Source organism: Callorhinus ursinus, unplaced genomic scaffold, assembly GCF_003265705.2.
Source record: "Callorhinus ursinus isolate GAN/ISIS: 27379988/994484 unplaced genomic scaffold, GSC_fseal_2.0 scaffold14, whole genome shotgun sequence".
In the NCBI taxonomy this organism is placed as follows: Eukaryota; Metazoa; Chordata; class Mammalia; order Carnivora; family Otariidae; genus Callorhinus; species Callorhinus ursinus.
In genome coordinates this window covers 3,090,486-3,115,154 of record NW_027397076.1, presented here as the reverse complement: position 1 = coordinate 3,115,154, position 24,669 = coordinate 3,090,486, and the positions used below count along the sequence as shown (strand labels likewise).

Below are 24,669 nucleotides of genomic sequence, written 5' to 3'. Positions count from 1 at the left end.
GACTTGCCATTCTACAGTCCCCCCAGCCACTGACATTTTCTCTAATAGGTGACTCTGACCTTAGCTGAGAGGCATGGCACAGATTACAGCCAGTTTCTAGGGTCACACTGCCTGGGTTCATATCCTAGCTACACCACTTAGCAGCTGGGTGGCCTGAGGAACGATAATTAATTCTCCACCATGTGTAAAATGTTGACTTCCCACACAGGGTTAAGAAGTAACCAAGTTAACATAAGCCATTTAAAATGTGCCTGGCACATAACAAGCACTTTGTGTTTGCTTCTGCTACAACCACTACTGTATACTTAAATATATAATAAGTCCTAAATGTTTTAAGGTGAGGAAGTAACACCCAAGAATGTAGTGAAATGCAACGGCGGAAGTATCTCCTTGAAATGACAAATCTATTTTGGAGAAGGCTTTACAAAGAAGAAAACCACAAATCTCTACCATTTGTCAAAGAAGTCTATGGAACTGCAGGCAAAATAAAGGTCTCTGACCCCTACAGTTCCGGTTTTATTTATTGCCTCTGTGAAGCCTGCAGACACTGTCACAAGCGCGACAGTCTTGAAAAGCCTATTCGCGGCGCCCCACTCGGCGCGGCCCACCCCACGTGGATTCCTCGCCCTGCCGCCTCCACTTCCGCTTCCAGCCCTTTACCCACCCCTTTCCCATTCGGCGCCCTGGAATGACGTCGTAAGCGGGCGCGGACGCGCAGAAACCAGCGCCTGTGCGTGCGCTGTGTGCATGCGGCGGCCCAGGGCTTGTCACCGAACCTGGCGACCGCAAGGCAGCGGGGGTCCCAGGGCTGCTGGGGTCGAGTCTATAGCGTGAGGCGTCCTTGAGCTGAGAGGACCATGAACCGCAGTCGGCAGGTGACGTGCGTGGCCTGGGTCCGCTGCGGCGTGGCCAAAGAAACACCAGACAAGGTGAGGCCTGGTCGCTCGGAGGTAGGGGGAGCGGCCTCTTCGCGGCATCCTGGTCCAGGCCCGCCTGGAGAACCTGGACCCGCTACACGCGGCCCTGGCCTACCTGGTGTGACTGGCCGGGGTGCGGCCGGCTTTGGCCTGATTGTGGTGAAGTGCGCTGCGGCTCCGGGGCGGGAGTCGGGGGCCGCGCCCCCACACCGTCCGGTCCCCGGAGTCCAGCCCCACCCCCCCGAACTCGCGCGCTCGTGGGCCGGCCGGGCGGGCGGGAAGGGGGCGGGGTGCTGCCCAGAGTGGGAAATCTCCCAGAGCCGTATTGACAGCAGTGAGGCTGCGCGCACACCCTGGTGCGTGTTTGGGCATAGCGGGAAGAGGGAGCGCGTGTGTGAAACCACTTTGCATTCGTGTGCTCGACGTTCGGAGCTGGACGAGAGCTGTGGTGTAGAAAAACTCGCATGAAGACTGTGATGTCGTGAGGCTGGCAGTTGAATTAGGAATTTCTTACAGTAATCCAAGTGAGATGTCGTGACAGTGGGGGATGAGAGGTAAACATGACACATTAAGAAGGAAAATCCTACAGAAGTTCGAGAATGAGTCTGGTAGAGATGAAGATTATTTAAGTTGTTCAGCTGATACTTGCTAAGTGCTTTCTGTATTTTGGGCATTGTTCAGGGTGCAGGGATAGGCATAAACAAAACAAAAATCCCCTGCCTTTATGGAGTTGACATGTGCATATATGTCAGTGGGAGGAAATGCTGTGAATGAAAGAGGGGGGCGTTGGATTGAATGTAATTGGGCCAATGATGACAGAGGTGAGAAAAGTGATAGGAATGTAAGTGGCTGGGAGGTGAAGTTCACAGGGATGAGGGATTGGAAGAGCCCCTGAAGGTTTAAATTCCACCAGGGCACGGACTGTGCTTGTTTTATTCACCACTTTCTCTGGTGTTTGGCTCCAGTAGGTAGTCATTGCATATATATATAGAGAGAGAGAATAGGGCCAGGAAATTATCTCATTAGAAATTATTGAAGGAGGGCGCCTGGGTGGCTCAGTTGGTTAAGCGACTGCCTTCGCCTCAGGTCATGATCCTGGAGTCCCGGGATCGAGTCCCACACCGGGCTCCCCGCTCAGTGGGGAGTCTGCTTCTCCCTCTGACCCTCTTCCCTCTCGTGCTCTCTCTCATTCTCTCTCTCTCAAATAAATAAATAAAATATTTTTTAAAAATTATTGAAGGAAGTAACAGTTGTTATTAAAAAGGGGCATGTAACCTTTTAAAGGCTATATGAGTTCCAAACATGTTTACACACTGGAACCACTTGGGGAACTTCAAAAAATGCTGATGCCTGGGGGCACCTCACTAGCTTGGTCGGTGGAGCCTGGGCTCTTGGGCTCTTGATCTCGACCTCTGAGTTCCAGTGCCACACGCCCTTCCTACCCCCATTGGGCATACAGCTTACTTTAAAAAAAAAAGTTGCCTGTGCCCCACTCCCACATACTGTGATTTAATGGATTTGGAGTGTGAGAACATTCCCCTCACGTGGTTTTAATTGCAGACAAGTTTGGTAATCACTGCTTGAAAAGTTTATTCTACAAAATCAAAATAGGAAGAGATTAAGTTTATTCTATAAAATCCCAGAAAAACTGAGATCAGTGAGAGTAATTAGAAAAATAAGTATCTTAAAAAAATAAATATCTTTTAATTAAACTTAAAAGGCCTTAATTTCTGAAACAATGGATGTCATCCCTCAAGAGGATTTCCATATTACTAGAGGTAGTTTAGTTCAAACTGAGTGCTTGACTGATTGATCGTCTGTCATCAGGCATCCATCCCTGACTTGGGCTGAGCCCTGAATTATGTGCATGAACACAACAAGTTGATTTCTGTCTTCAAGGAGTTTACAGTTTAGCAGTGATGGGATGTTTTAAAAGGTACTGAAGATGGATTAGGTGAAGGAATGCCAGTTTTGAAGTGAAGAGAATGAGTCCGATGATCCTTTCGAACAGGATCTCCCAAGTGGAGAGTCTTAAAGATGGAACTGCGAGGGGCGCCTGGGAGGCTCCGTTGGTTGAGCGTCAGACTCTTGATTTCGGCTCAAGTCATGACCTCAGGGTCGTGAGATTGAGTTCTGCTGCATCAGGCTCCAGGCTCAGCAGGGAGTCTGCAAAAAAAAAAAAAAAAAAGGAAAGAAAGATGGAACTGGAGTATGGGACTAGAGAAGGATGAGTTTGGGATAGTCAGTTCAGAGGTGATAGTTTTAGTCTTCAGAATGAATGAGCTTTGCAAGGAAGTGACAGCATGTGACTCTGAATATTTGGCAGTGAGAACTGGGAAAAGAGTAGGGGACTAAGGCAAGGGTGGTTTGTTTAGGAATACCCATAGGGAAAATGAGAAGTAGCCGAGAAGAAATCAGAATAATTGAAAGAAAACGAGATGGACTATCATAGAAGCCAATTCATACAAGTTAGTCTTTTTTGAGAAGTCTGGGAAGAAGTAGACTGAGCAGCTTTTTTTTTTTTTTAACAGTTTCAGGTGGGAAATGGACTTAATTATAAAGACCTGTGAAAATTCCATTTACGGTAAATTTAGGGAGTCTGGATTGAAGTTTCATTCTTGATGTCTTTTGAAGTTCTATTTTACATTAGTTTGCAAACTTCTTTTTAACTCAGAGATGTATAATGATTTCCTTAACTGTATGGTAATGAAATGTTTGCTTTCTTATAGGTAGAACTTAGTAAAGAAGAAGTAAAACGTCTCATTGCTGAAGCCAAGGAAAAATTACAGTAAGTTTAGGAGTGTTGATGTCTAAAGTCCAGATGAAATGGAAATTTTAAACAGTGATGACAAGGTGGTCTTATTATCAGATGGTACCATTTGGGTGACTTACCCTTTTTGTTCCTTGGCACAGAGAAGAAGGTGGCAGCGATGAAGAGGAGACAGGCGACCCTTCGGAAGAGGGCATGCAGAGTGCACGCACCCAGGCACGACCCAGAGAGCCCCTGGAGGACGGCGACCCAGAGGACGACAGGACGCCGGACGATGACGAGCTGGCTGAGTACGACTTACATAAGTACGACGAGGAAGGCGACCCAGGTCAGAGTGCACTCACTGCTGGGTTTTAATCCCGAGCTCAGTGTATTAGATCGTGCTTCTACTGTTTCTGAGCTTTTGTTGTCCTTTACGCCAGTTAAGTAATCTGGCTCAAGGCTATGGCAGATCGCATGTCTCCTAAACTAGTTTAGAAAATAAGCTAACCCACTATAAACTAAGATCTGAAAAAGCATAGTACTGTATATTTATTGCAAGTAGTGGGTATGATCTGTAATTCGGGTTGGGGGATGGGCAGAATGGGCGGAGGGGAGTGGGAGACACAGGCTTCCAGTTACAGAACGAGTAAGTCTTGGGGATGAAAGCTACAGCATAGGGAATGTAGTCAGAGCTGCTGTGATAGCGCTGTATGGTCACACGTGGTTGCTACACTTGGGAGCATGGTATGATGTATAAGAAATGGTAAATCAGGGGCGCCTGGGTGGCTCAGTCGGTTAAGCGTCTGCCTTCGGCTCAGGTCGTGATCCCAGGGTCCTGGGATCGAGCCCCGCATCGGGCTCCCTGCTCCACAGGGAGCCTGCTTCTCCCTCTCCCTCTGCCTGCCGCTCTGCCTACTTGTGTTCTCTCTCTATCTCTATGTCAAATAAATAAAATCTTTAAAAAAAAAAAAAAGAGAGAGATGGTAAATCACTGCGTTGTACACCTGAAACTAATACTGTGTTTCAGCTATACACAAATGAAAAAGAATTGTTTTTAATCTATAACTTGTATCTCTTTGCAATAATAAGAGAGGAGTTATTACCGCCATTTTACAAAGAACACTGAGGCTTACAAAGGTGAAATGACTTTGCCAGGGCCACACAGTTGGTGAACAGTGGCACGGAGGGTTGAACATTCTCTTGCTGCAAAGCCTTTACTCTTACAGTACACTTCATTAGATGCGGAGCATAGTTTTTTCCATTGGACTCTGAGTTGTGTGCCCCTAAACTTGCTACCATCCTGCTAGGACAGATGCCATGGGAACACAGAGGAAGGAAGAGCTAACCCAGCCTGGAGAAATGGCATTCAGAAGCAGCTTCTTGGGGCACCTGGGTGGCTCAGTCGGTTAAGCATCTGACTTCAGCTCAGGTCATGATCTCGGCGTCCTGGGACCATGCCCTGTGTCGGGCTCCCCGCTCAGCAGGAAGTCTGCTTGTCTCTTTCCCTCTACCTCTCCCCTTGCTCGTGCTCTTTCTCTCTCTCAAATAAATAAGTAAAATCTTCAAAAAAAAAAAAAAAAAAGAAATTGCTTCTTAATAATCCCCACACTGTGTGGATTATTGACTGTCTTTGTCACCCAGTTGAAATACCACCTCTGTTGCCTATCAGATGTTTAAGACCAATCATTCCTGCCTCCTTAAAGTAGCTTTCCCTAACAGAGTATATTTCCTCTGAGTTTTATGTTATTTGCGGTCTACTCTAGGTCACCCTTGCAGATACGCCGTAAGAGAATTCCAGTTTGAGATACGTTTAGTGAAAGAGGTATAATAGCACCTCTTCCAGATTCACAGTAAATTAGCACATCAGCAGTTCTGAGAACTCTTGCAATAAAGAAACCCAGTTAGCTTTGTGAAACCCATCATTTTTTTATTTGATTTGACCAGGCAACCCTTTTACTGTGTTGATTCCAGTGTTTTAGGATAATTTTATCTCTTTTTAATAATAACTACACTTTTTGCGGGGGGAGGGGCAGAAGGAGAGGGAGAGAGAATCTTAAGCAGGCTCCATGCCCAGCACGGAGCCCAACGTCGAGCTTCATCTCACAACCCTGAGATCACAACCTGAGCTGAAATCAAGAGTCAGATGCTTAACTGACTGAGCCATCTGGGTGCCCCATAACTCTACTTTTAATAATGACTACGAGGAGCAAGGTAGAGAATCTGAGCAGAGTGCCAATATTTTCTAAGAGAGAGCTTTATAGTTTAGTTTTATTAGAACATTGTGAATATCAAGACTGTCAGGTATGCATTCCAAGGTCAAATATAAATGGGTTTTTTTAAGATTTAATTATTTGAGAGAGAGTGCGTGTGTTGGGAAGAGGGGCAGAGGGAGAGGGAGAGAGAGTCTTAAGCAGACTCCCTGCTGAGCACGGAGCCTGATACAGACCTGGAGATCATGAGCTGAGGCGAAACCAAGAGACATTTAACTGCGCCACCCACGCCCCCCTATAAATGGTTTTTAAATTCCTGTTTATTATTCAGTATTTCCTTTCCCGACTATGGATGATCCAGTTAGTTATGAAATAGATAGTTGGAGCTAAGATGGGATACCTTAGGAAAATGCTTTTGTTGAAATGACTTTAATTTATGAATTCTTACAGATACTGAAACTCTTGGTGAATCTCTCTTGGGTCTTACAGTCTATGGAAGTAATGATCAAGATCCTTATGTTACTCTGAAAGATACGGTAAATATTTATGTGGCTTTCCTAATTATGCTTCTTAAGTGTTTGGAAAACCTTACCAAATATCTGCTTCTAGTTAATGACTTATTCTCTCCACTTAGGAGCAATATGAACGTGAAGATTTCTTGATCAAGCCTAGTGACAGTCTTATAGTTTGTGGCAGAGCTGAACAAGACCAGTGCAATTTAGAGGTGCACGGTAAGTGGGGGACAGCCCTTAAGGAAAGGTTCTCTAAGATGAAAGTAATCACTATAATAGTTACTGTGTGAATTTTCAGGCACCAGATCCTGCTGGATCTCATTTGAGTTACATGGTTAATGATACACAGTCTGTAGATATGCTGGTCCTTGTGCCTGGGCATGTATGGTCTGGTATGTCACTCGGACCTGACTTTTATTTATGGAAATAGGTCTCCTGGAAGGTGCTAATGGGGGGTGTGGGGGGGAGTGTTAGTTTTTTATTTGAACATTTTTGCCAGTCTTTCACTCCCCCTCTCTCCCCATTGGAGAAAACCTAGAAGTAAAGCCCTATAAAAATACAGGAAACAGTTATAGTCCTATTACCCTGAGGTAACTTGTGCCTTGGTTTTTTACTCTAGTATCTTTTCTGGGTACTTTTTCTTTACATGGTGAAGATTATACTCAGTAGACAGGTTTTTATTCTGCTTTTTTCCACAGAGTCATTTAAGATATTTCCCCTTTATTTCTTCACAAAAACTAAATGCACGGGCTTCCATTCCTCTGGTCTCCTTTCCCAGTTAAAGGAATATTTGCACCACAACCAGAGGTGAATGCTTTGAATCTGAAGTAGGCACTGATTTGAATTTTTCTTTTTTATTTGGGTTTTTAAATCAGATATATTTAATGCTGATATTTATTAGGTTAAACATTAATTGAATAACTATTTTCTAAAAAAAAATAGACCTTCAAGATGTCTACAATACTCTGCCTCTAGATTTTCCCTTTTGTTTTTTTTGTCCCTTCTCCTGTGCACATCCTCAGACATGTTTGTCCTTCCTCAACAATCTACTAGTCATCTGTCTTTAAAATTTGAAGCTTTACAGATATTAGGCTAAGGCCTTTTATTATAGAAACATAGTTGCAGGGGCGCCTGGGTGGCTCAGTCATTAAGCGTCTGCCTTCAGCTCAAGTCATGATCCCAGGGTCCTGGGATCGAGCCCTGCATCGGGCTCCCTGCTCAGCGGGAAGCCTGCTTCTCCCTCTCCCACTCCCCCTGCTTGTGTTCCCTCTGTCACTGTCTCTCTCTGTCAAATAAATAAATACATAAATAATCTTTAAAAAAAAGAAAGAAAGATGGTCGCATAGCTCGAAAATTAAAATCTTTATGTTTAATGGTTTTTTTTTTTTTTTTACATCTTCTAGGTTACTTTGTCACTTATTTTGTAGCGTGGCTTTCTGGAACTCTTCACAATCTTTAAGACTGCCTTCAGGAAGTCTGTAGATTAGGCCATTTTAATCCCATAGCCCATTGTGGATCTATTTATAAAATGAAAAGGCTTTAAATAGCAGAAACCTCAGTGTGAAGTTATTCTTCTAATGATCTTTGAACTTTTTACATATTTCACATGAAAACCTTGTGGTGAAATTTTTAAAAAACCAATTCTAATTTCAGAAAATTGAAACTGTTCGCAGTTTGCCATCGATTTTTATACATTTTCCTGTGAGAACTTACTGAAGTCATTCCTTTGTATTTAGTGAGTATCAGAGAGGGGTTAAGAAGTTAAAGTAAAAATGGTATTCCTACTCCCTTTAAGCTAGGTCATTAAAGGAGATATTTGGATCTGGTGTGGATCTCCAAATTATTTAGCATATCTCTAGGCAAGAATAAATTCAAAATTGCACTCAAAAGCTGATCTGAATGTTGATTTGACATGGATAAAAGATTATTTTAAAACTTCATCATCATTTTTATCTAAAATGTAAGCTGAGTACATTGACCGTAGTTGGGGTTCTTGCAGGACCACAAGCTTACCACTTTGAACATTCATTGTGAAGTGATATGATAGAACATGACATGGAATTTGCTGATCCAGGATCTAACCCAGATGTAGAGGTCTGAGGAATTTTTTTTAAGTTTTTATTTAAATTCCAGTTAGTTAACATACAGTGTAATATTAGTTTTGGCTGTACAGTATCGTGATTCAACACTTCATACCTCACCTGGTGCTCATCACAACAAATGCACTCCTGAACCCCCATCACCTGTTTCACCCATCCCCCTGCCCCCCTCCATTCTGGTAACCATCAGTTCTCTATAGTTAAGACTCTGTTTCTTGGTTTACCCCCTCTCTCTTTTTTTGTCCTGTTGCTTGTTTTGTTTCTTAAATTGCACATATAAATTTCTTAAATTGCACATGCTAAATTTCATTTAGCATGATACTGTCTAGCTCCATCCATGTCATTGCAAATGGCAAGATTTCATTCTTTTTGATGGCTGAGTAATATTCCATTGTGTGTGTGCGCATGTGCGTGTGTATTTGTGTACACATCTTTTTCCATTCATCAGTCGATGGACATTTGGGCTCTTTCCATAATTTGGTTGTTGTAATGGTGCTATAAACATCGGGGTCCATGTATTAATATTATACTATTTTTGTATTCTTTGGGTAAATGCCTAGTAGTGCAGTTGCTGGATCGTAGGATGGTTCTATTTTTAACTTTCTGAGGAACCCCCATACTGTTTTTCCAGAGTGGCTGCACCGGTTTGCATTCCCCCCAGGAGTGTAAGAGGGTTCCCCTTTCTCCACATCCTTGCCAACATCTACTATTTCTTGTGTTGTTGATTTTAGCCATTCTGACACATGTGAGGTGATCTCTCATTGTAGTTTTGATTTATAGTTCCCTGATCAGTGATGTTGAGCATCGTTCCAAGTGTCTGTTGGCCATCTGTATGTCTTCTTTGGAAAAATGTCTATTCATGTCTTCTGCACATTTTTTAATTGGATTATTTGTTTTTTGGTGGTGTTTTGTAAGTTCTTTATTTTGGATAGTACCCTTCATTAGTCATTTGCAAATATCTTCTCCCATTCTGTAGGTTGCCTTTTAGTTTTGCTGATTATTTCCTTCTCTGTGCAGAAGCTTTTAATTTTGATGTAGCTCCAGTAGTTTATTTTTGCTTTTGTTTCCCTTGCCTCAGAGGACCTATCTAGAAAGTGGTCTGAGGAATTTCTTTAAAAATCCTTAGCCTCTCTTAACATTGCTTCTTTGTAATAAAAAACACATGGGTGGGGGGATTTCTGATTGTTTGGGCTCCGTTTTATCGGTGTTTCCTTACATAATTTTTGGAAAGACTTCTTAGTCGTTGATGTTGACAGCATTTTTGCTCCTTAACGTTATAAGTCTGATAAAGAGCCAATTGTTTTAGTTGTCCTATTCCAAAAGAAGTGTTCTCAAGAGCTTAATTTACATCATTGGTCTTTAAATATTAAAGAAGTAATTTTTGACAAGCATTTAGATTTCTAAATGTGAGTTATTTCCCTCCAGTGCTATTTTTTGTTTGTTTATTCATTCTTATAGCCAGATAGACCTTTAAAAGATAATAAAGTACACCTTATGGAGCTCTTACGAGCATTTGTTTTTGTAGTGGGTGGACCAGAAGATAGGACCGTTCTAACCAGTGCACATGCAGATGGAGTGTTGAGGCAAATGTCAGTTCTCTGTCACTGTTCCTGTTCCCTTGGAGCACACCAGGTGATAGGAATGTGTGAGACCTGCAGAATTTTGGCCGAGCACTAACAACTTTGGAGGCTCCTTTTGATGCCATCAGATGTGTCTCGAGCACATGGGCTCCCATAGGTTTAACAGGGAGAGTCCGTCCTTTTCAGTGGGATGTGATTTCTTATTGTGACTCAATAAAGTCTCTTCCCAACATTTTCAGTTTATAATCAGGAAGAAGATTCCTTTTATGTGCATCATGATATACTGCTGTCTGCATACCCTCTAAGCGTGGAATGGCTGAATTTTGATCCTAGCCCAGATGATTCTACAGGTAATTAGAAAAGCTAAGATGGCTTAGTGGTTCCTAGTTCTGTATGTTATTCCTAGCCACATAAGTTATGTATTCTGTATGAATGTTTTCAGAATTGTTGATTTTTTAAATGAAATTGTTATTTTATGAAGTTACATGGTTCTTAAAACACAATCACATAATTGTTTTGAGTCTGTGTGTCTCCAGACTTCAGATAAAGAGGTAGCTGCCCTGCTGTAGGCAGAACAGGCTGACAGCATTAGGGGTTGCAAAACTGTGTCAAGTCCTCATAAAAACCCAGTATAAAGTACCATGATGTGTCCAAAGAGTTTAGTGGCATGACCTTTCTTAGAAAACATCGAGTAAAAACAAAATGGAGAAGTACGTTCCTGTGTTAGTTTTTTTAGCCACAGCTGCACACTACTAGGTGCCCCATCCTACTTCTTAATAAAAGTAAAACCTGGTAATACTCATACCTTACGTCTCGTTTGCCAAGCTTATTCACATTCATGTTCTGATTCAGTCCTCATTTTCACGACACTAGTGAAGGTGGAAGATGGTTTTTGTTCTCAGGACCTAAGTAGGGACCCTGGGGCCAAAAGACTGAGCCCTTGTTATTCAAATTATAATCCAAGGACCAGCAGCACAGTATTGGCATCACCTGGGAACTGGTCAGAAATGCAGATGTAGGGGGGCACTCTAAGACCCCTGAAACAGAATATGCATTTAAACAATATTCAGGTGATAACGCATGCATATGAATGTTTGAGAGAAAGTGCTCTAAGACATTACTCAATCTACAGTGCAGTATTTTTCATTAGACATTTTTTAAATCAAATACCTCATTTCCTCCTGTAGGAAATTATATTGCTGTGGGAAATATGACCCCTGTTATTGAAGTGTGGGACCTTGATATTGTGGACTCTTTAGAACCAGTCTTCACACTTGGAAGTAAGCTATCAAAAAAGAAGAAAAAGAAAGGAAAGAAGGTAAACAAGTTAATGATTACTTAAACTCTAATGACAGAGAAGTTTACGGTGGGGTGGAAGAAGAAGAATATATACTTTTTCAGTTAGACACTTCGGTGGAACAGGACAGATAGTTATTAAGTTATTGTAGTTTCTAGTTTCAAAAGGCTCATCCAAGGAAAAATTGATGTCTGATTGCATGGAACTTCCATTGACACATTATTTGTCCTTACACAAACCATTTACTCTCAGGTTATGATCCTTTTTGGTAATAGTTAACTATTCACACTAATATGCTTCTTTGAATTTTTGAAAAAATTCTGTTTAGTCTTTAGTATGTTGAATTCTAAATATCCATGTATTAATTCCTGTAGCTTTTAAGACTTAACTTTGGGGTGGGGGTTGATATTTATAGAACCGTCCCACCTAGATAAAGAACTACTATAGTTTCTCTTCTGTAAAGAGTATTTATCATGGATCCCTAAAGTAACAGGGAGACGAGGTATTTCTTTCTGTAGGTCTTCAAGCAAGTTTGCTTAAGATCAAACAGTAATCTTAAGATTTAAAGAATCTTTCAAATGAACATCAATTACAGGGGTCACTTTACTACAAAAAGTAATGAAACAATTGTTACAGAGTTCCTCAGCAGAGGGGCATACGGATGCTGTCCTGGACCTTTCTTGGAATAAGCTGATCAGGTAAAAGGAAATACCATCTGGAGGGTTGTTAGGGACCGTAACCACCACCATCCTACCTCATGCCTACAGCTGTCTGCGCCGGGTGTTGGGGGTCTCTGTGTCTGTGCCTTCTTTCCCTTTCCTGCAGGATATGCCGCTTGAAGGCAGGAGCTCAAGCGTTGCTGTCTGTATCCTTGCAGCCCCCGCATCACCTGCCAGCTCTGCGCTCTGTAGGGGCTCGGGCTCGTTACGTATCTGGTGACCAAGTGCCCCCCCGACACCCCTGGGGAAGCACTGCTACAGTGCCGGTGGTGCCGAATTGTAGTTCTTCTCATGGAAGACATTTCTCTCATTTAGTTTGCACAAAATTTCATCCAAATTTTTTAAATTGATTTAATTGTGGTAAAACATACATAATATTGACCACTTTAACTATTTTTAAGTGTATAGTTCAGGGGACGTTGTTGTGCAACCATCACCACCATCCAACTCCAGAACTTCTGTCATCTTCCAGAAGTGAAACTCTGTATCCATTAAACAATAACTTGCCATTCTTGGCACCCGCAGGCCCAGTAACCTGCTTTGTGTCTCTGTGAATCGACCCTTCCAGTTAGTTCATATAGGTAGGATTATATAGCATCTGCCCTTTTGTGACTGGCTTATTTCACTTAGCACAAGGGCATCCATGTTGTAGCATGTGGCAAGATTACCTTCCTCTTCAAGGCTGAATGACATTCCATTGTTCGGATAGCCCACATTTTGTTTATCCATCTGTTGAACATTTGTATTGTTTCCACCTCCTGGCTATTGTGAGTGATGCTGCTGTTAATGCACATTGATGTACAAATACTGGTCTTAAGTCCCAGCTTTCAGTTCTTTTGAGTGTATCCTCAAAAGTGAAATTGCTGGCTCATATAGCAATTCTGTGTTTATTACCATTTTGAGGAGCACGTTTCAGGTGCCAATCAGCCCATTTGTGTATATCTCGGGAGAAATGTCTAAGTCCTTTGCCCATCTTTGAATTGAGTTTTTTGGTTTTTCATTGAGCTGTAGTTCTTTATATATTCCGTATATAATCTCTCATCAGATAGGCAATTTGCAAATATTTTTCCCCATCTGGTGGATCACCTTTAACTCTCTTGATAGTGTCCTTGGATGCACTTAAGTTTTTAATTTTGATGTAGTCAGTTAATTTTTACTTTTGTTGCCTGTGCATTTAGTGTTATATCCAAGAAATCATTGCCAAATCCTTGTCGTGAGGTTCTTCCCTTAAGAGTTTTTACAGTCGGGGCGCCTGGGTGGCTCAGTTGGTTAAACGACTGCCTTCTGCTCAGGTCATGATCCTGGAGTCCCGGGATAGAGTCCCACATCGGGCTCCCTGCTCAGCAGGGAGTCTGCTTCTCCCTCTGACCCTCTTCCCTCTCGTGCTCTCTATCTCTCATTCTCTCTCTCTCAGATAGATAAATCTTTAAAAAAAAAACATTAATAAAAAGAGTTTTTACAGTCTTAGCTCTTACGTTTAGGTGTTTGATCCATTCTGAGTTAACTTTTGTAAACAGTATAAGGTAAGAGTTCCACTTCATTCTTTTGCATGTGTCATCCACATATTCTTTATGCTGATCCTTAGACAATTACCCCAGAAGGCCATTTTCCCAATAGCGTTGTTGGTTTAAGGGGCTTCTCGAAGGCAAGGAAGGTAAGCATTAGGTTGAGCTTACTTGAGCGGTAAGAACAAACTGGATTGCCCAAGGCACATTTTCTTAACATCTCTGTTACACAGGATACTTTGTAATTGTGAGCACTCTAAGGAGGATCCCAGCCGGTGGCTTACCTAGGGATATCCTGTCTTGTTTGTGTTCAAACCTCTTCAGCGTTAGAACCATTTGGTGAGGGTCACCTGGCTGGCTCATTCATAGACTATGCGACTCTTGATCTCAGGGTTGTGAGTTCAAGCCCCACGTTGGGTGTAGAGATTACTTAAAAAATATTAAAGAAACAAAAACAAAAAATAAAGTGCAAGTTCCTGGGCTCTAATCCCTTTGATTTGAGTCACATCTGGAGCAAGGGCCCAAGAATCTCTTGTGTTGTTTTGTTTTTTAAAGCTTCCCCTGGTTTTGTCTGAATTGGGCCCGTTCCTAACGGGCAGACGAATAAGAGATCAAATATGAGTATGCCCTACTTTTAGGAGCCCAGTTGTTTACAGATCTGAACTGTCAGAGTAATGACATATGCTAAATTCTTATCACATAGCAGCTGTTAATTTGAGTAACCGAGTTTGTTCTGATGGAACAACCCCTCATCAGTTCCAGCAGATTCAGCAGTGCCTTTCCCCAGCCACAGTCCCTAGCTCTGTGGAGACACTGCCAGCACTAGAACCCCTGTCCAGCCCCATCTGCACTCACATCTTCTTGACTGCAGGGCCACATGTGTCTTTGTTCCTTAACTCTTCTGCTTTTTCCATCTTATTACAGACCTTGGTTCTTGAAAACCCCTTTCTTTACTGAAAAGGTACAGAATGCTTTTAAATACTTTGCATACATGCCCTGGTACAGAGAGTTTGGGATCATGGTGAAGAATAACATGTTGACGTTGTTACTAGTTGGGGACCTTGGGACCTTGGTTTCTAGTAAAATGCTCCCAGTAACAAAATGCATGTTCTCTGCTCATTCATACTCCTATTATAGTGCTTTTCTTGGGAGTATAGCATTCAGGAGTTGGGGGGAGGGGGTAATTTATTTTTAAGCCTTTTTAATATGAAAGGAATTTTAATATGAAGGAATCTCAGATGTTCAGGGAAGGACTAAGGTGAAAAATGTACCGTGAAATTTTAACTTTTTGCTGTTGGCAGGCATTGAATATAAATAAAATATTGGGAATTTAAGTAACATTTAAATCTGTGACATGCCAAGGACTTAAAACATCAATGACTTTATATGGGACTTAATCATAGAGGTTTGAAATTCATTGATTAGAAAAAAAGAATATCCATGATCCTCTTAAGAGACCCTACCTGTGTCACTGAAATGTAAGTTATAAAACTGAAAGCAGTTTGTATAATGGAAGTATTTCTTGAGGAAATAATATCCAGAGAGGAACCCATCGACATTTTAACAGCATATTGGTTTTCTGGACAAACATTACTCTCACTAATGACTTAATTCTGTATCGAGCCATTTCAAACCAGATAATGAAGAATGAGCTTTCAGTTTTCAGGAATATCTATTTTTACAAGGAGAAAAGGCAGGCAAATAACATTTATCAGGGGCCTACAATATTCTGGTCACTCAGCCATGAACTTGAATAGTAACCCCTTGAAGTTGGTTGTAGCGTTCTAATTGGCAGGCAAGGAAGTGAGACTGACTTTTAAGACTTAACAACTAATAAATGGTAGCACCAGGAATCCATTTCAGGTTTTCTGGGTTCTAAGGCCTGTGTTCTCTTGTAGAATGACATTATTAGCACTTGATACCTAAGAGGTAGGCATATTGTTTTTCCCTATTAATAGCATTTAATGCCCTTTTTTTATTTAAAAAAAGTTGAGATATTCAGTCTTTAAAGTGACGTGGGGTATATTCCCAAAATTGTACAACTATCTCCACTGTCTAATTCTATAACATTTTCATCAAACCAAAAAGCAATCCATACTATAAGCAGTCACTTCTTATTCTCCTGTCCTTCCAGTGCCTGACAACCACTAATCTTTTTTCTGTCTCTTTGAATTTGACTATGTGGACATTTCTAGAAATGGAATCATAAAATATGTGGCCTTCTGTGTCTGAATTCTGTCACTTTTAGATATACCATATTTTGTGTATCTGTTCACCAGTTAATAGATGTTTGGTTTGTGGGGGTTTTTTTGCTTATTATGAATAATGCTACTGTAAACATTCATGAACAGATTTTTACACAGACCTGTGTTTTCATTTTCTAGGATATATACCTAAGAGTGTAATTGCTAGGCCATATGGTAGTAGTCCGTACCATTTCCATTCCCACAAGCAAGGTAGCTAATTTTTCTGTTTTGCTAGCACTTATTATTGTTTGTGTTTTTCATTATAGCTGTTCTATGAGTATGAAGTGGTATCCCACATTTTCATTTTCATTTCTCTAATGAACAACTTTTCACATGCTCATTGGCTATTTATAGATCTTCTTTAGAGAAATGTCCATTCATATTTCTTTGCCCATCTTCTGATTGGGTTGTCTTTTTATTATTTAGTTGAGAGTTCTTTATATATTCTAGAATCAAGTCCTTTATCAGACACATGACTTACAGATAATTTTCTCCCATTCTGTGGATTGTCTTTTCACTTTCTTGATGATCTCATTTGCAATACAAAAGTTTTTCATGTTGATGATGTCTGGTTCATTTATGTCTTTTGTTTCTTAGGCTTTTTGTGTCATACGTTAGACACCATTGCCTAACCCAGGGTCACAAAGATTTATACCTGTTTTTTTCTGAGAGTTTAATAGTTTTAGCTCTCTTACATTAGTAGGTCCATGATCTATTTTGAGGTAGTATGAGTTAGAGGTCTGACTTCATTCTTTTGCATGAGGATATCCAGTTGTCCCTGAACCATTTGTTGAAAATACTGTTCTTGAACAGTGAATAATCTTAACGTCGTTGCCAGAAACAAATGACAAAGGATTTATTCTTCATTCTGTTCTGTTAACCGGTATGTCTATCCTTAAGCCAGTACTACATTGTTAGGATTATCATGGCTTTTCAGTCCATTTTGAAATCCAAACTGTGAACTTTTCAACTTTTCTCTCTTTTCCAAGATTATTTTGGCCAATTTGAGTCCCTTTTCATTTCCATACGAGTTTTTTTTTAAGATTTATTTATTGGGCGCCTGGGTGGCTCAGTCGTTAAGCATCTGCCTTCGGCTCAGGTCATGATCCCAGGGTCCTGGGATCGAGTCCCGCATCGGGCTCTCTGCTCAGCAGGGAGTCTGCTTCTCCCTCTGACCCTCTTCCCTCTTGTGCTGTCTATCTCTCATTCTCTCTCTCTCAAATAAATAAATAAAATCTAAAAAAAGAAAAAGAAGAAGACTTTAATTCTTTAAAAAAAAAAAAAAAAGGAAAATGAATCCCAGATTCACACCAAGCAGAGAGTCTGATGAGGGGCTCGATCCCATGACCCGTGAGATCACAGCATGAGCCAGAACCAAAAGTCAGATACCCCAACTGTCTGAGCAACCCAGGAACCCCCCCATATGAATTTTAAAACCAGCTTGTCCATTCTCTGCAAAAAAGTCTGCAGGGGTTTTGAAAGGGATTGGTTGAATCTATAGATCCATCTGTAGATGGCAGTATTTTTGTCTTAACATTAAATCGGGGCACCTGGATGGCTCAGTTGGTGGAGCATGCAACTCTTAATCTCGGGGTCATGAATTTGAGCCCCACACTGGGTGTAGAGATTACTTAAATAATTAAATAAATCTTAAAAAAATCTTCCAGTCCATGAACATGGGATATCTTTCCATTCATTCAGATAATCTTTCTTTCTTTTGTAGTTTTCAGTATATAAACCTTGAATGCTTTTGTTAAATTTATTTTTAAGTATTTTGTTCCTTTTGATGTTATAGAAAATGGAATTCTTACATTTAGTGCTCTTGACTTTAAAAACAATTACCTAATTTGTCTCCTCCCTTTCTCAGAAACGTGCTGGCAAGTGCATCAGCTGACAACACTGTAATTCTGTGGGATATGTCCTTAGGGAAACCAGCAGCTAGTCTTGCTGTACACACAGATAAGGTATGGTGATTGAGTGGTGAATAAAAGGGATTCTAAAAAATAAGGGACAAATGTTGGCTACAATAATCCCAAACATTTATATATGGCTTTTTATGAATTACAAAGTGTTTTGACATGCTGTCTTACTGGATCCTCACAGAGCCCTGTATGATAGTTAGAATTACCCATCTTAGAGATGCAAATGTGGAGACAGATGAAGTGACTGGAAACATTAGTATTTGTAGCATGTTTACAGAGACCCGTAAAGAGACAGGGGTGTCGGTCACCAGATGAGGTTAAAGAATTGAACAGATCTGTTATTGCAGAACTCAGGGATCAGATGTGCTCGTGTACATTATGGGACTTCAGAGTATGTAGAGTTGCCCAGTAAGTTTGACTGCTCCCTTTTTTGTTCTCAGTATATTTAACATTTGAGGGACATAGATATTCTGCCAAACATGACTTGAGAAATGCTGCATTGTCTTTAAAGTATTCACTTTTATTTGAAGATTTTTTTTTTGGTTGTTTTTTTTAAGATTTTATTTATTTATTCTTGAGAGAGAGAGAGGCAGACGGAGAAGCAGTCTCCCCATGGAGCAGGGAGCCCTATGCGGGGCTCAATCCCGGGACCCTGGGATCATGACCTGAGCTGAAGGCAGACACTTAACCAACTGAGTCACCTAGGCGCCCCATTTGAAAATGTTTTGTCCTTTTGATTATGTAATACGTTTGTTTCTTTAGTACTAAATTCAAAGGGAAAAATTTATAGAAACAGTGCCAAATTGATTCTCTTGATTAAGTACTAAGCAGTTTTACCAAAACCATACAAACATAGATCTGTTCATTTATGTTTTCTCCTGTTAGGTCCAGACTCTGCAGTTTCATCCATTTGAAGCACAGACTCTGATTTCTGGATCCTATGATAAGTAAGAAAACACTGCAGGAATCACTGCTGCTGTTTTTGTCTCCTAATTCAGAAAGTATCACTTGATGCTCAGATAGAATATAATACTGAGTGCTTAAACTTCTGGTAGTACTTGTCCCTTTCAGTCTGCACGGGAATGTGGTTCTGTCATAATAATGTAGTTCCTAACTAGCAACTACTTTGCTTTTTAGAGGCCATAGGAGTAAGCCATTGCTGTGGAACAGGCTGTCCCAAAATTCAATGACTTAAAACAATAAACGTTTCTTATGCCACTTCAAGATTAAGCTAATCTAGGCTAGATTCAACTGGTAGGTCCGCTGATCTTGGCTTGTTTGGGTGGGGCTTTGGAGATTTGGCTCTCCTTGTTTCACATCCTCATGGGACCAGTGGACTAGCCCACACATGTTCTCATGGAGAGGTCAGAAGCTTAAGCAGAGATACCAAAGCCTCTTGAGACCTAGGCTCAGAACTAGTACACTTCTGTATTACATTCTGGGCCGAAACAGATAACATGGAGTGGGAAACAGACTGCCTTTATGGAAGAATTCCTACATTCCTTACAGGGGTATGGACATAGGGAAAGGTGAGGAATTAGACCCATTACAGTCTGTCACGGGGGGTTTCCAGTCATGCATGTGCATCTTTTTACAGATTGGGTCTGAAGGTGGGAGAGAGAAGTGGAAGCAGAAACCAACTTGCAGTCTTTATTTTCATTCCTTACTCTTTTGAAGAGTGATAAGTTTATAATTTTTAGTTGGGACTCATTCATAATTATAAATGTCTATCTATTGGCTCCCCCCAACACAGTAACCTGCCTGTGGAGAGTAAATGTGGCTAAGACATGAATTATCTGGCTCTGAGCACTGCTGAGAACAAGAAAATTCAAAGTTGTCCTGGTCTTTTAGAAATAGGATTCATCTTGTAAGTTGAGAGCTCAGCCTGGAGACGGTCAAGGCTGCTGTGATATCCAGAGCCACCAGTGCCTTCCAAGTGACAGAACCAGAGTCCACCAGTTAATGAAAGTCAACTCCTCTTTTCTGCTTTATTTTAGAACCTTAAAACAGGCTTTAAATAATTGGATCTTGATTTCACAGTGTTGTTTTGTTACCATTTCATTATAAATAAATGTAAAACATATAGAAGAATTGAACTCTTAAAACCCTAACTTGGCCCATCTGTGTCCAGGTCAGTGGCTTTGTATGACTGCCGAAGTCCAGATGAAAGCCATCGAATGTGGCGATTCAGCGGGCAGATTGAGAGAGTGACTTGGAATCACTTTTCACCTTGTCATTTTTTGGTAAGACTGCATACTGCTGTTTTGCTTATCTAGGCTACTAATGACTTGCTCTAGCTCCATTGTAGAGAGAATCTCTGAAAAGCTTTTTCGGGTGGTGGTTCGTTTGTTTTGGGGGAGGGTTGGGTTTTTTTGTTTTGTTTTGTTTTTTTGGTTTTGGTTTTTGGGTTTTTTTGTTTGTTGTTGTGTTTTTTGGTTTTTTTGAGTAGGCTCCACACCCAATAGGGGCCTTGAACTCCTAACCCTGAGATCAAGAGTCACATGCTCTACCAACTGAGCCAGCCAAGTGCCCCGCTGTTTCTATATTAGCATTGTGAAATAGATTTTAGAGTTAAAAAAAATTTTTTTTAACAGTGGATCAGCTACAGATGGTTAACATGTAAATGATTTTGCTAATTTCTAGCCATTTCAAAGGGCCACATTTTAGTTACTGATTTTGATTGTATTAATGTGTTTCTTTGAAATATTAAGCATAGCTAATCTATGTTTTTAAATGGTTCAGTTCATCCAAGAAGATACTCTTTTATTTAAATGAAATGGAGCTCCAGTGATGAGAATGCTAGCCTATTTAACTAATATAGCAGCCTCCCAGGTAGGAAAAAGTGTTAAGTTCTTTGTTTAAATATCCTTAATATGTGTAGGATAACAGTTTTCTGTGTAGCATCCAAAGATTCCACAGACTTTTCAATCCATGGAGAAATAAAATCCCAGCTTTCATCAAGAAGATTAAAAAAATTTAATTAAAGATTAAAGATTAGAGAAGATTAAAGAAATTATGATACATCCATAAATTTCCTAATTTTCCTAAAGTAAAATATGTAGTACTTTATGAATGATGGAAAAATAGCTTTCTTAAAATACGTGGACAGTTTTAATAAGGTTTCTAAAACAATGATTCTGAGCGCATCTAATCTCATCTCTGTGCTCAGAGGTGCAGTACTGGTCCCAGCTGCGTGGCCTGAAGCCAGATCCCATTTTATGGTGATCAGGAGTGAAGTCCCAGTTGTATTTAATGTTGTGTTGTACTTTGGCTCTCAACACTCAAGCACACATACTTCCTGAAGTTAGTTGCTAACAAGTTTTCATTAGTACTAAAGTCACAAATATTTAAGAAAATGAGAAGGGATTACAATAAAATGGTTTGCCTCCTTTGCTCCAGGCTCCCAGGATGAGACCTCTGTTCTCCTCTGTTTTTGTGCCCTTCGCGGCCCAGCCATCAAGACTGTTTCACTTGTCCCTTCTGCCCTCCCTGTTTCCTGTCGTGGCTGTTGCCCTCGGCTAGCACACAGGCCCAAGTCTCTGTCCCTTCCTTGACTAGGTCTATCTCTTAGTTCCTTCTTTCCTCCCCTTTCTTGGAAGTGTAACAACCCACCATAATCTGCCTTCCTTATCTGATTAAACCTTTCCGCCAAAATGTTGACACCATTCATCGCTTTCTTCAGAAGCGCTGTTTCCTTGGCTTCCCTGATGTCCTTTGTTATACCCTCTCTCTCTGATTCTTCTGTGAGCTCCTCCTCAGCCTGCACCTCAAGTGCTGTGCTTCCCGGGCTTCTGTCCCCTTGGATCTGACCTCTGCTTGCACATCTCCTGCCCTGGCCCACACCACCCCCAGAGCTTCATCCTCATATGCACTGCACGGTACACACACCACCTGCATCAGTCCCTGCAGGAACAAAGGCCGCTTATACCCAAGTAAATTTTTCGTGTTATTTTTTAATAAGCTCCTCAGGTAAATAGCTGGTTTTCACTATAATTTATACTTTTTACCCATTGCTAAATTTCATTGCCATGTAGCATGACCTTGCCCATCTTTTACTCTTTCCAGGCTAGTACAGATGACGGCTTTGTATATAATTTGGATGCACGTTCAGATAAGCCAATTTTTACACTTAATGCACACAACGATGAAATCTCTGGTGAGCACAAATAGTGTTTCATTTCTGTTAACTTATGAAGTAAATCTACATGTCAGAGTCTGAACTAATCTGCTCTTCCTTTAGGTCTTGATCTAAGTAGTCAGATCAAGGGCTGTCTTGTGACAGCATCAGCAGACAAATATGTGAAGATCTGGGACATATTGGGAGACAGGCCAAGTCTGGTTCACTCTAGGGACATGAAAATGGTAAGAATTTCTCTGGGCATCTTTCTTTTCTGCTTTTTTCTGTTTTTGACCTGTATTGTCATCTTTCCCTAGGAATTTTTGAACTTAGTCAAATTTGGTGAGAGATTTGTGACTTAGTCATTGATTTCCTCTAAAACTGTCCTGTCTGGTTCCTTTCCCACCTGACATGATTAACAGTTGTTTGGTGAGAAGGGTGGAAAGAGGATTTTCTAGGACTTAAGCAGAATGGCGATGGTTTTCTTTTTTAACCCTGAATTGAGGACCATCCCAGGAAAGCTTGGACCTTTAGGGCACTGTAGCTGTTAGGGTCAGTTTATCTATCACTACCTCTGCATAACTAGTTTTGACTACACTGAAATGGATTACTATGTAGTAGCAAAAAAATTTGGAAATAACCACAATTCATTTAGCAAATACTTATTGAGCACCTACTATATGCCAGGCACTGAGTTAGTATAATTGTATATGTAGAACACTGCACATCTCTTTGGGTGTACAAATATTTATGGGGAAAGTAAGTTACAGACTCAGTTATATAGTACTGTATATCCAGCTTATATTTAAATGCTTAAATGTTTAAATTTAGAATAGCTTATCCCAAAACATAAACAGTGATTATTGTAATGATTTTTATACTTTTTCATGTTTATATTTTCTATAATGCATATGTATTAGTAATAAACAAAATTAGAAGCTCAAAAAATCATTTAATGGTGACCTGTAGTAGCATCATTGCTTAAAAAAGAAAATAAAAGTTTCTAGGAATACTGAGCAGATTAGAGACCTCAGTAGTCAGAGTGCACACATCCTCACGGAACGGCCATCATGCTGAACTTGTGTGGTTTCGTCTATGGTAATGTTCCTGCCACCTTGACTCTGAACTACTTTGCAAGAGGCTTAAAAGAGGTACTGGTGAGTTGGTTCAAATTTGTGTAGGTAGGAACGGGGGTTTAGATTGGGGCTTTCTGGAAGGACTGAAAAAACTGACCATCTGTTTTCTTCTTCCTAGGGAGTTCTGTTCTGTTCTTCCTGTTGCCCTGATTTGCCATTTATTTATGCCTTTGGAGGTCAGAAAGAAGGGCTTCGGGTCTGGGATATAAGCACAGTCTCATCAGGTAAGAATCTTAATTCCCTTTTTCTAAATGAGGAAAATGTGTGGCTTGAATACACTAGGTAGATCCAGTGTTCATCCTGTAATGTAGTCTGCTTAGGGAAATAGACAGGATCACATGTAATTTGGAGATGTTCATGTTCACAAATTTGTCTTCACAATTTAAATGTAGACCGTTTTAAAAATATTTATGACAAAATTTGAATTATGGGAAAGCTGGAAGGAAATAAAATGTGGTCTCTAAGAACAGCCCTCCCCTTCCCAGTGTGAATAACCTGCGTTTTCTCAACTACTTCCTTCAAAATCCAGCTTTCCTTAAGGGACCACTCCCCTCCCTTCAGGGGAACCTGGCTGCTGATTTATTACCTTGAGGTAGTCTGGTTTGTCCTATAAACACAGAAGATGTAGCTCCACTGATTCCTGAATCTTCCATGTAGAACAAAGGTTCTAAATCCAAAAAAAGTTTTCTGCTGGTTATGATATAGAGAGAAAGATGAAAGAAAAAAGTCACTTTATCAAGGTAGATTAAATAAAACCAGGATAAGGGAAAGTTAAATGGTAGACTAATTTAAAACACGATTAACCTCATTCAGAATGTTAAATTGGACTTCTTAGTTATTTCATTTCCCATTTATAAAATGTTAAATATATTTTCATAAAATTCCCACACTGTTCAATTCTACATCTCTATATTTTATATTATAGGTTCTTGATTTTCTAATCTGGTAATTTCTTAACTTTATGTTTTAGTAAATGAAGCATTCGGAAGACGAGAGAGGCTTGTTCTTGGCAATACGAGAAGTTCATCTATTAGTGGCCCTTTTGGGAGCAGAAGCTCAGACACACCAATGGAGTCTTAATGCAGAGCATAAAATTTCCTGTTTTTTATCACCTTAACTCAGTTTTAAAAAGCTGACCTAGAAACATCCATGTGTAGCTACAGCCATGTAGTGACTGAAACAAACTTCATTTCCTACTGCCAGATATTCCTCTTCAGCTATGGCAGCAGCACAAGCAGGGCTGGTCTTTGCATTTGCCTTTTCAGTGTGTGGTGTTTAGGGCTCCTACTGCATTTCTTGAAGAGGATAATAAAGAGGTTTTTAAAGAATAATTCTGTAAATATGCCATGTGTCATAGGTATCCTTTAGGTTTGTAAAATAGGTAGTAATTTATGGAATTTTAGAAGAAGAAAATCCTCTCATCTTAAAAGATGGGTAAACCCAGGCCTAGAAAGTCTGTGATTTGGCCAAGATTGCACAGTAGCCATAAACAGGGGCAGGTGCCCCAGGAATGGAATTGCTCTTTCCTGACTTGACTGTTTTCCAATTAATGTTCGTGACTTTAGAAATGTTCTCAGTGCTACTCGTAAAGTTTAGTAACTTAAAAGTAGCATGCCTCTTTTCCCCCAGCATGGTATTCATTGTGATCAAAGAAAAA

At 40.5% G+C, this 24,669-nt stretch overlaps 1 protein-coding gene across 1 annotated transcript; it reads left to right on the top strand.

The window, feature by feature from the left end:
• The first annotated feature begins 722 nt into the window (after positions 1-722).
• Positions 723-24,343, top strand: PWP1 (PWP1 homolog, endonuclein). Its single transcript, XM_025881767.2, has 15 exons — positions 723-929; positions 3,647-3,705; positions 3,831-4,015; positions 6,330-6,415; positions 6,514-6,610; positions 10,310-10,420; positions 11,258-11,388; positions 12,004-12,065; positions 17,705-17,801; positions 18,645-18,706; positions 19,891-20,002; positions 21,825-21,915; positions 22,000-22,121; positions 23,131-23,236; positions 23,983-24,343. The coding sequence occupies exons 1-15, from the start codon at positions 858-860 to the stop codon at positions 24,090-24,092; spliced, it is 1,503 nt and encodes a 500-aa protein (XP_025737552.1). The 5' UTR covers positions 723-857; the 3' UTR covers positions 24,093-24,343.
• Positions 24,344-24,669: the final 326 nt, after the last annotated feature.